This window comes from Saimiri boliviensis, chromosome 10, assembly GCF_048565385.1.
Source record: "Saimiri boliviensis isolate mSaiBol1 chromosome 10, mSaiBol1.pri, whole genome shotgun sequence".
In the NCBI taxonomy this organism is placed as follows: Eukaryota; Metazoa; Chordata; class Mammalia; order Primates; family Cebidae; genus Saimiri; species Saimiri boliviensis.
In genome coordinates this window covers 41974819-41988288 of record NC_133458.1, presented here as the reverse complement: position 1 = coordinate 41988288, position 13470 = coordinate 41974819, and the positions used below count along the sequence as shown (strand labels likewise).

Sequence of the window (13470 nt, the reverse complement as noted above, 5' to 3'; positions counted from 1 at the left end):
TGTAGAGACCAGGTCTTTCTCTGTTGCCCAGGCTGGTCTTACAGTGCTGGCCTCAAAAGATCCTGCTTTTGTGTGAGCCACCACACCTAGCCTCTTGTGTCTTTTTGTAAGGGCATTAATTCTACTCATGAGGGCTCCACTCTTACAGCTTAATTACCTCCAAAGGCCCCACTTACTAATACTATGAGATTAGGGGCTAGGATTTCAGCATATGAATTTTGGGGAAACACAAACTTTCAGTTCTTGACACTGAGTACAACAATTAGAGATGAAGGTACTGCTTGTGCTTGTCAGGAAACAAACTAAGCAATCAGAACAAGCAACTGCAGCCAGGGATGTGGGAAATGGAGGCAGGGGGAACACTCAGGAACCCACACTCAACTCCCGGCATATCAGACACTAGGCTAATGGCATTAAGACCACCTCTACGTCCCAGAGGAGAACCTGAGTTACAAAGGATGCAGGATAGCCTAGAAGACAGACAGACTTGAGTTCTAATCCTAAGCAATTTACTTATAGAACCAATGGAAGAATTCATTGAGATCATTTGTGTCAGGTGCATAGCATGACAACCTGGTATTTTGATATTACCCTTTTGATACAGTCATTATGGCAGGCTCGGCATTACCCATCAAATGCTTCTGTGTATAATGGTAATAATAGTTAATACTTTTGAATACCTTTTCCCTTATTTGACAGTCTTCCAAATGCTATAGGAAAACTACCTTACTTAGTGCTCATAAAGAAACTCTATAAAGAATTTCATTCCCATATTATGAGGCAACCGAGGCATACAGTGGGTGACTAACTGCGCAAAGTCATAAGGCTGAACGAGGTACAGTATCTGACCACTTTGGTGATGCTACCCTACAGCTTCTCATTTGCTCAGAATGTTATGCTAATTTTGTGTCTTCTCCATTGGTGTAATATTAAGAACTGTGTGAAATTAAATGAAAAAATATTTCTCATTGATTATGGTTTTCTAGGAGAAAGCTGTAAATTCTTTATATTCTCGGATCTTAACATCTTTGTGAGAAAATTTTTAAAATAGGGCAAGGAATGGTACAGGGATAAAACAGAATTTTCCAGAGCAGGTAAATCTCCTTTGAGTGCAGATGATGCTGCAGTGGACTCTGAGACATCCTAAATGTTTGTTCTGTAGTAGTGACGAAGTCATCTTCAGAATTGATCTGCTTCCATCAAAGAAATTCCAAACAGTCCAGGCTCCTAGACAAATTTTCAGGATAGTTAATTCACTCAAATTCATACAATTTCTGAAATCTCCAAATTAAAAAAAAAAAAAAAAACAACATGATGGGTCTTTGGGCAAGATGTCATTTGTCTTTTGGGGAAGTATGGTCTAAGTGACTGTCCTCAGCAACTTTGAAGGCTGGCTTTTTTATGATCATTGAAATCAAGTTAGAATGTACTGCCTCTTCTTACATAAGAAATAAATTTTTGAAATCAATTCGAATCAATTCCAATAGGCTTTCCAAAGAAATGAAATTTCTGGTATATTATTAACGATGCACCTAGAAAGACAGTGAATCCAATGTACATTTTCTTCGATTTTGATGTTACTGTGATTCCTAGCTTGTCCTAGAGAGTCGAAGGATGAGTTCGTTCTATCTTTTTATAAATGAATTCTGCATTTCGCTCACAATGAAATAAAGAGCAAAAGTTATCAGAGTATATCATTAAAGTACTCTTTATCTGTAAATTACGCTTGCTATTCTCGGCTCATCAGATTAAGCTACAATCAGAATGTCTCACTTATAAACGGAAAGTTGATCAGCTTTTTACTTCCGACCACAAGTTTATCTCCCCTCAGATACCACTGATCCAGTGAGGCATTCAGCTTGCCATAGGCCAGGCTGGGGCCAGTTCCTGGGCATCCTCAAGGGTGTCAACCTTGTTTGCCTGGATGCCTTCAGTGGATTCGCGCAACTGCAACTGGTTTTACCTGATCAGAAATCCTGTTTGACGAAAGAATAATTTAGGAGCCAGAGATGAAGTGAGTAAACGTTCAACCGAGGGGTCAAGTTTTCAAACGCACACTTTTCTCTGTCCCGCCAGGAAAGTTCGATACTGTAGCAGTGTTTTGGTTTTACTTGTCCACCCTAAGGGTTTCCCTCAGGGTCTTCCCAAAGCCTCCGTATGGAGGCTGGAGTAGGGAGAAGGAATGAGGTGACGTTTTGGGCGGGGTAGGCGGACGTCTGGGCAGCCAGGGCCCTGCCCATTCACTCCCCTTTCCCAGCCCTGGGAAGGCGCAGCGCCCGGGTGGGGAGCCCGCGCCAGCTCAGGCCGGCTCTGGCCTCCTGACCCAGACAGCGCAGGGCGCGAGGGACCGCAGGGCCGAACCCGGGTCGCGCCGCCCCCAGCCTCGGGCCGCCCGCCAAGAGTTCGAGGCCTCTCCAATCCGGAAGTGATGAAAAGGAGCAACAGAGGGAGAAGTGTTTCAGGAGTGTAGGAGTGGAAGTGGGGAAAGAGAGGCAGAGAGGGGGAAGGCCCCATCGCTGGGGAGCCGGCCGGAGTGAGCTGGCTGGAAAGAGGGGGCGGAGTGCGCGGAGTCAGAGCCGCCGCTGCGGCGTCTGGGCAGAGCCGGAGGGAGGCGGGAGGGACGCGCAGGGGCCGCCGCCGCCGTCGTCAGGCCACCCGGGCGAAAATGCGGCCGCTGCTGAAGCCTCGCTAACTTTCCCGGGCGGAAGAGGAGGAGGAGGAGGAGGGGGCTTGGCGCGGTGAGGGGGATGCGGAGGTAGGTGGTGGTCTCCGGGCGGGGACGAGGAGGGGTCTGAGCCTCACCCCCGGCTTCTCCCAAACCCGCTCCCTCTTTCCAGCCCCTCCCCGCTGGGTCAGCCTCGGACCCCCGGGACCCCGCCGCTGGCAACTCGCGCAGTAACAGTTTTCCTCGCTAGTTTCAAATCAAAACTTCCCCGGGGTGGAGTTTGAGGGAGGGAAGTGAAGGGGGAGGGAACGTCCCGCAGGGGTGGTGTGCTCTTCTCTAAACACATTTTTAAATTTTTTAAAAATTCGTTTCCTCCAGAAGCAGTCAGTTCCCTGCACCCAGCACCTCGCAGCCCTTCCTCCGTGCGCCCCGCGGGGCGGCGAGCTAGGCGGCAGCGGCGCGGCGCGCGCTCGGCGGAGCGGCCCATGTCCCGCGCGGGCGAAGCCCTGGCTCCCGGGCCCGTGGGGCCGCCGCGCGAGGCCGAGGCGGGCGGCGGCCGGCTGGGCTCCCCGGCCCAGGGTGAGTGCGCGCTTGCAAGTTGCAAGCTTCTTTGTCCTTGTTGCGTTTTTCAGTTTGCTCACACGTGTACAGGTGGGGGTGGGGGGAGTGCTGTGAGGAGGGACTCCCGCCTCGTAGTTGAGAACTTTTGCACAGTTCGCGTTGCTCAGGCTAGTTCTCCAGGATCCTTGCCCTAGATCAACAACCGGATAAGAGGGCGGAATCCGTTGGCCCCCTCCACTCCCCCTTCCTTGGGTAGCGAAGAAACGGGATGACAGGATTGCGTCCTTTTTAAGCCTATGCATGTTTGGGCCTAAGCTCAACGTGTAGGTTCTGAAGCGCTTCTCCTGTAGGTCTCCAGCAGATCCAGGACTGCCGCAGCTCTCTCAACAAGCATGCACTCTCTCCGTTTCATCTTTCTGTTTCTTGTTGGCTTCTCCCCAACGCAGTTGATAATCCAGGTTTTTGTGACAAATCTCTTTGGAATGGCTTATGCATGTTTTCAATAACTGGTTTGTTTTGAGATAAACAAGCTTTATAAGAAACACTTTCCGAGAATGAATTAACTCCTTTGTCTTCTTCCAAAGTATAAGCACACACAGCCTGTAAAATACTCTTGTGTCTGGGAAACTTCCATAACAAGCTTATAAACGAGTTGCACAGTATCTTTCTTCTCTCGAAGGCAGTATACTTCAGGTTTCCATTGGTGACAGAGAGAAGGTTCTTAAACTTCTAATGCATTTTACTCTAAGGATGGTTTTGATCTAAAGAATTCTGTCACTGATATAGCAGAACTAAGTAATTTTTCGGATGCTCAAAAACCTACCGTATACCCTTGATTTTAAGCATTGTATGATAGCTTTATTTCCCACTTGTAGTAGTAATGTAGTGAATTTGGGGGAGATTTTCTTAAGGCAGCAAAAACTGGGGAAGAAGTTAACTTTCATGCCCCAATAGGTAAAAGCAGAAAACACCAATGGTTAAATTAAAATGTTCTGGCACCCAGGGCTGTTAAACTCAATTATATTTATCACTGTTTCTTTCTTTTTTCTTTTTTTTTGCTTCTGAATGAGTGACTCAGTTTTCTAAACAGAGAAAATGAAAATGATTAACCACAGAAAATCAGAGAACTAGAATGATAAACATGTTTTCTCAGAAGCAGCCCATGTTCTCCACATTGTATTGTCAGCACGATCATTTTCCTGTCTTTAGGCATGCCCTTGGTAGTCATATCACTCACGGATGCTCACGCTCGAGCTGCTAATCACTATTGTTAAACTAGGCTTATGTCAAAAATCATCATCAAGCACTCAAGAAAAACAATTGGACTTGGAAATAGTTAATATCTACAATATTCAACTTTAATAGTTTGTATTTTTCAAATCAGCTGGGAGAACCTCAAGTGGTACTTTATGTATCTGTGATTTAAGATGCTAGATAATGTCATGTGATCTGACCTTAAGAAGCAGAACATCTAAAATGGCCTGAAGTAGCATGTTTGTTGGGTACAACATACATATTATCAGTGTAGAAACTCTTGGGTTATATTTTACCTGAAAATTGCCTTAGCTTTACCAACATAGCTATATATGTTATCATTATTATTCATGTAACTTTGTTGTTAGAGATCTTTTTAATTTTTTTTAAAATAGGGATCAATTTAATTATAAATATAAAGTTGATTTTTGAAAAGAATCTGCAGAATCTTGTTGAAGTACTGTATCTTAAACAGGCAGATCTCATAAGGTGTATTTAAATGAAGAAATTTTTGGAGCACATTGGTAGAAGAAAGCTTCAAGGGAAGTTTGGTTAGATTGCTTTTTTTGATACAGACGTTTGTGAAGAAGCTTTGCTTAAAGGCCACTCTACTCTAAAGCCGCTTCTCAAGTTCTTCTATCCTCTTGCTTTTGTCCTTGGATTTTTTAAACCATTTTTTTCTGAAAAATAGCTTAATAATTCTCCAGTAGGATAGGACTGCTTAGTTAATAGAAGTCTAATTTTTAAATTCTTTGAAGTCAGTAAGGAAAATGGAATTTTAAATACAAATTAACAGAAAAAAATATTATTTCAGGAACATGAAGGATATGATCAAGTCTATCTCTGCAAAGTTAAATACACACATTTAGGTAAATAATAACATTATAAGTTCTACATATATTACTGTACTATGTTGTGATGAGCTATCCATACTCTTAACCAACGGCATAGAACCTTAGAGTTGAAAGCAATTTTGGGGATTCTCTAATCTGAACTGCCCATCAAGTCTACAATTCCATTCTACATCCTTTTAGATTTTTTGTTAAAAACCTTTAGTGCAGCCCATTCTAATATCAGCATTAAGAATTAGAAAAGTTGTCCATATTAAGAACATTTTGCCCCTCCTTAAAATTTCTACCTTTTGTTGTGGTTCTGCAAGCTTTACTATTGTTTTGAAAGCATTAAAAAGCATTACAAATCTTTCCCATGTGTTTTGAAAATAGTTACAGAACAGGAAACATAAGCTTACATGCTCTAGGCTGTAAGAGGGAACCAGGATAGATATCAGACAGTGTGGAGCAATGGGAATTTTGGGAAACTGGAGAGCTCAAGGGCCAGGAAACAACATTCCTCAGTTCCAGCTAATTGTTGGCATGTGGGTTAGTATCTTCTGACATTTCAAGTGACACTGGAAATCCAGATTTTTATGTATTGTCTCTCCATTTTTAAGAGTTTGCAACTAATTAAATACAATTTTTGTCCAGGCCAAATAAAACAACCACAACTGTAGGCTGGATGTGGTCTCTGAGCAGCTGATTTTTTATAGAAAAAAGAAAGTAAACATGTAACTTAAAGCTATATTGCTATTTGTGACTACCTTGTGAAATACTGACTTACTTTCCCATATAAAGTACTCATATACATGTCCTGATAGGTGAAAAGCCATTCGAATCAAACTTATTTTTCTTTTAAGACACAATGGATCTTGTTTATGTGGAACCTCTGATTGCCATTTGTCCTATTTTAATTAAGCATTTTAGAATTTGTGTTATCAAACAACATTGAAAATGTAGGTATTTACCCTTCAGTGTGTTACTAGAATTCCTGTAATCAAAAGAAGCTTTGAATTAAGTGCTTCTTTCATAAGTTTGGGATTTGTAACTAGAGGGGTCTTTAGAAGTAATTTAATCCAACCTGTTCATTTTTTAGATAAAGATAAGGATGTCCAATGAATTTAAGTGACTTGTCCAAGGTCTCATACACAGTCAGTAGCAAGAAATCAGGGTAGAAGCACAAATTAAAAACATAAATTGTGTGTCATTATGATAACCGCAGTTGAAGTAGAGAATCGGTTCAACTTTTTTTTTAGGGCTGGACACATTGACAGTAGGCATGGGATAGTGTGAATCACTTGAGCTTTTTCCCGTCCCTGTATCTTTCCCCCAAACCCCACAACATTGATTTGCCAAGACATAGACTATTGGACTCTGAGTGCTGGAATATATTTTAATGTGATAATGTGTGATTTAATGCACTCTTCTCTCTTGGGAGAGTCCTCTGAGACTATTAGGCGGACTTTTCTTAGCAGGATGCAAAATGCCAGTGAAGTTAATTAAAAATAATCTAAAATAGAAGCTGAGGAGAAAATCAAGTTGAAATTACATAAGAGGAGCTTTGACTTACAAACTTAGCTGAGTTGTCAGTAGTTTATAGAGGCTAATCAGATTTTCTTTTTGGGAAGCCAGTTTATTTCAGTGTATATAATGTATGCTTGTACATATCTGTATTCTTCTGTATTTATCATATTATTTTATCCTTTCGATTAAGTATGACATTTCAAAAAATGCGTCATTTTTGAACAGCTCCTATTCCTGGTTCTCTACTGGGGACAATTTTGCTCTTCAGGAGACATTTGACAATATCTAGAGGCATGTTTGGTGATCATAAAAGGGGTGCTACTAGCATCCAGTGAGTGGAGGTCAAGGACACTTCTCAACATCCTGTAATGCATAAGATACAACAACCTTTTTAAGCATTTTAAAGCATTTTCATAGTAAGTAGATTGAACTAATAAAACATTTTTATAGCAAAAAAAAAAAAAAAAAAGATATGACAACCTTTACAAGAAGGAATCACCAATAGTGTGGAGATTGAGAAACCCTGTTATTTCTGAGGCAATTGACATTTTTGGCTTCATTCGAGACTCATAGAATTAGGATATCTGGATGCAAGAGCCAAGAATCTGTGTTTTAATCAAGCTCCAGGTGCTCCTTAACTCTAGTTGAGAATTATTGTTTTACAGGCTTTAATCTCTAAAAAGATGTGTAATATTGATAGACAATTAAAAATAGTCTTTTTTTTTTTTTTTTTTGGAAAGCCTTCAGAAAGCTGTTTAAAAGTTCACCTTTTTGGCTGGGTACGGAAGCTCACATTTGTAATCCCAGCTCTTTGGGAGGCCAAGGTAGGTGGATCATGAGGTCAGGAGATCGAGACCATCCTGGCCAACATGATGAAATCCTGCCTCTACTAAAAATGCAAAAATTAGCTGGGCATGGTGGAGGGTGCCTGTAACCCCAGCCACTCAGAAGGCTGAGGTAGGAGAATTGCTTCAGCCTAGGAGGCGGAGGTTGCAGTGAGCTGAGATATCACCACTGCACTCCAGCCTGGGTGACAGTGCGAGACTCCATCTCCAAAAAAAAAAAGTTCACCTTTTCGAGTTCGAAAGTTTAAATTGTTACCCCTCCATTTAACTCTCTAATAATGCTCTCCAAAATTTTTATCATATGCTTTAATTCGTCCTCAAAATGCTGCTGCATAGTTATCCTCAAAAAAGCTTGTTTGTTTTCATAATTACATGCACTATAACTCAAATATATTGTGAACATTATAAAAGAAATGCAAAAGTAAAAAATAAAAGGATGAGGGAGTAAATAAACAGAATTTTAATACTTTATTTCACTATCTCGGTAGATATTCTTGCCACTCTACACTTCAGAGACTCCAACCTATGGCAAAACAAGGAAAGAAGTCTCCAGTTTTCACATGAGTTGTGTTCTGTTGTAAATTGGACTTTTGGAAGCTGGAGTCTACTTTCTCATAGAAATAGAGTGATAAATTATATTCCCTAATAAATACCAAAAGATTGTTAGAATTAAGTTTTATTAAATTTTGTTTGATTACAATGATAATTCATGGAAAACATACTATTATAAAACTGGCAGCAAATATGAATAACAAAGAATAGAATAGAACTGAATAGAAACTGGTTTAAAACACGTTGAATACAGATACTTGAGGAAGGACAGACTTAATTAGAAAATATAGGGAGACATGTAGATTGGAAAGAGGATTTGGGAACATTTTCAATTTAGAAAGTGAATCTTAGAACTTATACTTCTAGTTTTATTTTTATGTCTAAAGGAACTAATATACATTTTATGATTTTAGTTATACAAGTGGAGGGCTTATCAGCTGGGCACATTCATTTTCCCTTTGTTAAGAAAAAGAACCAAATGAATAAGAGAAGGGTGTAACTGGGAAAAACCAAAAAGGGAGGGAGGAAGTGGTTAAATAAGATATATCTGTAAGTTTAAGAAAGCATTTGGAGAAGTTGAACTGTTTGAGTTGAGATCTGTGAAAAAAAAAAAAAAAAAAAAAAAAAAAAAGTCCTGAGGAATATCATGGTGCATGCTGAGACTGTGGCTGGCATGTTAAGGAAATCAGTGCCATAATAGAGGCACAAAGAAAGTGGGATGGCAGAATATGGGCGAGAGAAAATGGGTCTAGTTGGAGATTTGGAAAAGCCTTAAGAAAAGTTTTGAATTGAGTTGGACCAGGAAGCCTCGTATTGTTGTAGGACTCAGCTCTGTGGAGATACATGGTAGCAAATAAGGCTTGAAGGAGATGTTTACAGAATATTGGGTACTTCACCAAGACCATCGTATGGGCTGTATAAAGGGACAGAGAACAAGACAGGCTAAAATCAATTCCAGGAGGGCCCTGATTCTCTTGCTGAGGAACTCGCATGTGCCTTATGTAGGAGTTGGTGAACACGGAAGTTTCTTACGAAGGAAAGGACAGGACCCACTCGTGTTTCTAGGACAACTGTTCTGGTGACAGTTCATAGGACGATTTTGAAGGAAGTAGCAAGAGCAGAGGCAGTGATTACAATAAGCTGATAAAAGATTAGAGGACTTAAGGCAACACCAGCAGGAGTAAAATTGAGGAAATTGATTTAAGAACAATAACAAAAGTAGGATAGAGCTTTCTTAGCTGTGAGAACCCCAGAGGTAGTAGATTTTTTACTTATTCATCTTTGAAACTCCTGAGACCAAGCACAGTGTCCACATTTTGATGAATTCATATAGTTGGATAAAATAAATGTGTGTGTGTGTGTGTGTGTGTGTGTGTGTGTGTGCGCGTGCGTATTTGAGATGGAGTCTCACTCTAGCACCCAGGCTGGAGTACAGTGGCATGATTTCAGCTCCCTGCAACCTCCACCTCCCGGGTTCAAGCAATTCTCTTGCCTCAGCCTCCTGAGTAGCTAGGACTACAGGTGCATGCCACCACACCCAGCTAATTTTTTGAAGTTTTTAGTAGAGATGGGGTTTTACCATATTGGCCAGGCTTTCACCATATTGGCCAGGCTGGTCTCGAACTCCTGAACTTGTACCTGCCTTGGCCTCCCAAAGTGCTGGGATTACAGGTGTGAGCCACTGTGCCCAGCCGGTGGTTGGGTAAAATATTTTATATGGGAGATGGTGGAAAATTAGAAATTTGAGGTAATTTGTAATTTGCTTTGGAGCCTGAGTGGAAACCTAGGAGAAGCTATTGAGTCTTAGTCAGGAGCATTAGATATTTGGTGGATACAAAAGATGAAAAGAGTTTGAGTTTTTTTTAAGGAGAAACAGGTGCATGGAGGACTTCTGTTGCTTAGATGGGAGGACTGAACACACCGTGCACTAATGAGAAAAAAGTCAGAAGATAGGAAGGAATTGAAGATGAAAGGAGATAGCGGAAGAAGGAAGTGGTACAGTAGGTGTTTGTAAGGGAAAGATAAAAATTCTGGGAAGGAATGGGATGAAAAGATCAATCTTTGGAAAGTTGGGAATGTTCCTCTTTGAGTTGGAGGTGGGAGAAAAGGATGGGTGATAATGTAGAGAAAATTTAATATGAAAAGGAATATCAAGGGCCTAGATCTCAGAAAATGGTAACATATGCTGAGAGCAAAGGAGGTTAGGATGAATTAAGAAATCTGAGATGTGTAGAGAAGATTTGGAAGAAGGAAAAATTAAAGAGGTAGTCAATCTGGGGCAAACAAAATGGATGCTGGATAACAGGAAGAGATTAACTAGGACTGAATGGCAGGAATTTTTAGTGGAAGTGATCGGCATGGTTGATCGCCTTTCTCAGAGAGGAACATGCAGGAGCTTGGGAAAGGAAGCAAATAGAATGGATTTTGCAATTAACATCGGGTTGGAGGTTGGCAGGGTGGAAGTGATGTGAGGATGACAAGGGAAGCTTATCACGCAAGTGTGGGAAGAGTGTGTTTATATTAATGGGTCTTGTGTTCCAGGCTGGGAAGAGAATCCAGAGTAATGCAATTGGCAGGCTAAGACTTCTGGTGAGGAAAAAAAATATGGCTGTTGCTTTGTTTGGTCAGTTCGCATATAAGGTTTTAATATATATGATTGAGTGACCTTTCAGGGCTATGAGGGAAGCTGTGGAATTTTGGGGTGTGTAAAGCCTTTTCCTGTTTCTTTGAACCTTGTTTCCTGGATCTTGTTGAGATGATTTCATGGAAAGAAGGCCTAATAACAGTGTGCAATTATTTTACTGGATTATATTTTTATAATAATAAAAGGTTTGGGGATAATAAGGAAACATCAGCTGACACAATCTAAAGTTAGGCCATTTGCACACACAAAGTTATTTAGAACAACAGCACGTGAAGCAGAAAAAATTCAACCAGATTATCTTTCCGAGATAATGTAAATATTCTCCTGTATAAGGCAGAAGATAAATAAAGTGATTTCTGTATTTCTACTCCTAAAAGTCTTTATTCAGTTTATATTAAGAGAAGATATTCTGTATTGACTAGATAGATTCTGGATTTTGGACATTTTAACTTCATTGATTCGTTAGAGTAGATCAAAGAAAGGTGCTGCATCCCTTCTGTCTTAATCAGTGCTATGTATATGCTCCAGTATTTTGGATACGTGACCTCTCTCTCTCTCTCTCTCTCTCTCTCTTTTTTTTCCCCTCCCCTTTTCTTCGTCTCTTTCCCTCTCTGTCTTGCCAGCAAAACTCTACTGAAGTTACTTAAACTTTTAATATCTTCTTTTTACATTAGCTTACATGTCCTGAAAGAGCAAAGCTTTTTAATCTTAAGTTTTTGAAACTGAGTTATATTGTATAGATTCGTTTTCTAATCACTTAGTGTATGCTAAGTAGGAACTATGAAAAGAGTTATTTTAACATGAATTTAATTTCGTTTGTGGTTTTTACTTACAGTCTACTTCTGTTTTCAGGTTCACACCCACATGATCTCAAGTGAGATGATTCATATACATGTGCCTTTATGCCCGATTTTTGGTAGTTCCAGGAAAAAAGTCTGAAATTAATTTTTATGCTAGCACATATATTTTACTATTGAGAGATTTGAAGGGGAAAACATTGTCCACAAATTTTTTTTGGTGTGCCTACAAGGTACTGTGAAGATTAAGAACGTATGGTTTTGCCCACAAGGAATATGCCAGCGGGATGAGAGAGGATGAGATCCAAATGTTTACCAAATTAAATTGCCATCTCTTACTGAAATATCAATTCAAGATTAAAATAACAGCCATGTGACAGATTAATTTATGGCCAGTTGCCAACTGACTGGTATCATCCTGGAGCATGTAAATTTAGAGGTTGAGAGAGGATTTCAGGTTGGCGAGAATGAATCAGTTTTGTCTGGGTTGGACTGCTAGTGACCCTACTTGAAGAACAACACAGTTTGTAGAGATTTTTGGTGAGAATTAGGCTGTGTTGAGCCCTGAAAATAAGGTACCCTGTGGTTGAGCAGGTGACAGGCTCTCTGAAACTAGGTGTCAGAGTAGGAAAGAACCAGCTTCCTCCCCTTACTTTTGCCATTCCAAGACATAGTCCTCCTATTCTTTTTCATGGTCAGTCAGCCCTGATCTTTTGGGTGTTTATAAACATAGACCCCACTTTTGGGTCTCTATAAACATAGTTCTTATTTCTTTCATTACCCAAGTAACACATAAGATCTGAGGGGTTGTACTATTTATTTCTCACTGGGATACAATAAAATTATTCAGCATGAAAAAGTATAGGAGTTTACAATGTAAAATATCTACAATGTTCAACTAACTATCAGTTTTCATTAATATTCAAAATGAATGTAATTCATATTTCAGCTAAGCAGTAACATATTTAATCCAGAAAGTATTTTTGGTTGGAGGGTAAAGAGAATGAGGCACTGGTAGTGGGTGTGGAAAAGAAAGTGTAGATTGGTGAGAAATTGAGAAGTTGTTACTAGCAGGATCTGGTAATTAATTATTTTAGAATAGGTGGCATAAGACGAAAATAAAGAGTTGAAGGTGATTCTGTAACTACTGTTAGCTAAGAGACAGACAACAGTTATAGAAACAGGCAGGGAGAGAAGAAATGTGATGAATTTTGGGAAGTGTTGAGTTTGAGTTGCTAAAGATATATTTATGTAGAGTGAAAACTTCAAATCTGTAGCTCAGGATAGGCGTCAGGGCTAGGATAATGGATCTACAGCTTATCTTCCTGCAAGCTACTGAAACTGGAATTTAAGAGACTGCAAAGATGGTAGAGCCAGAAGAATATAGGTTATGGTCTTAGAGGAGAATCCAAAGAACTCATTGCTCCACAGCAAGGGTGGAGAGGGCCCAGAAGGTGTGAGACTGAGTTAGTGAAATTTGTAAGAAGTTCCTGGATTTTGCCTTTATGCAAATTGCCAGAGGGCACACTTTCTGACTTCGAATCCATATATACCATTCTGACGTCCCAGAATCAATTTCAATATACTTCTAATTCACTTACCGTTATCTTATTTGTGCCTTTGCCACTATTTGAAAAGCTCTTCTCTGTCCTCTATTTATTTACTCCAAGATTGGACTCAAATGATAACTTTGAAATGCTCTTACAGATTACACAACCCCCTTTGATTCATTTTTTGATTTCCATTGACCTTCATTCTTGTAATAGTGCCAAGTGAGGGTTCATTGCTTAACTAG

General features: G+C 40.2%; 1 protein-coding gene across 2 annotated transcripts in view; it reads left to right on the top strand.

Moving 5' to 3' along the window:
* The first annotated feature begins 2286 nt into the window (after window positions 1–2286).
* The window catches only part of MDFIC (MyoD family inhibitor domain containing), an 89563-nt gene continuing 78379 nt past the window's right edge, over window positions 2287–13470 (top strand). Inside the window, exons 1-2 of one of the 2 annotated variants that reach the window (XM_039473024.2) lie at window positions 2287–2755; window positions 3044–3244. In XM_039473024.2, the coding sequence (XP_039328958.1) occupies window positions 3151–3244 (94 nt within the window). In that variant the 5' untranslated portion in view covers window positions 2287–2755; window positions 3044–3150. Of the gene's footprint in view, window positions 2756–2973; window positions 3245–13470 lie in introns of those variants that run through there. The other variant, XM_074379180.1, reaches the window with a different exon arrangement.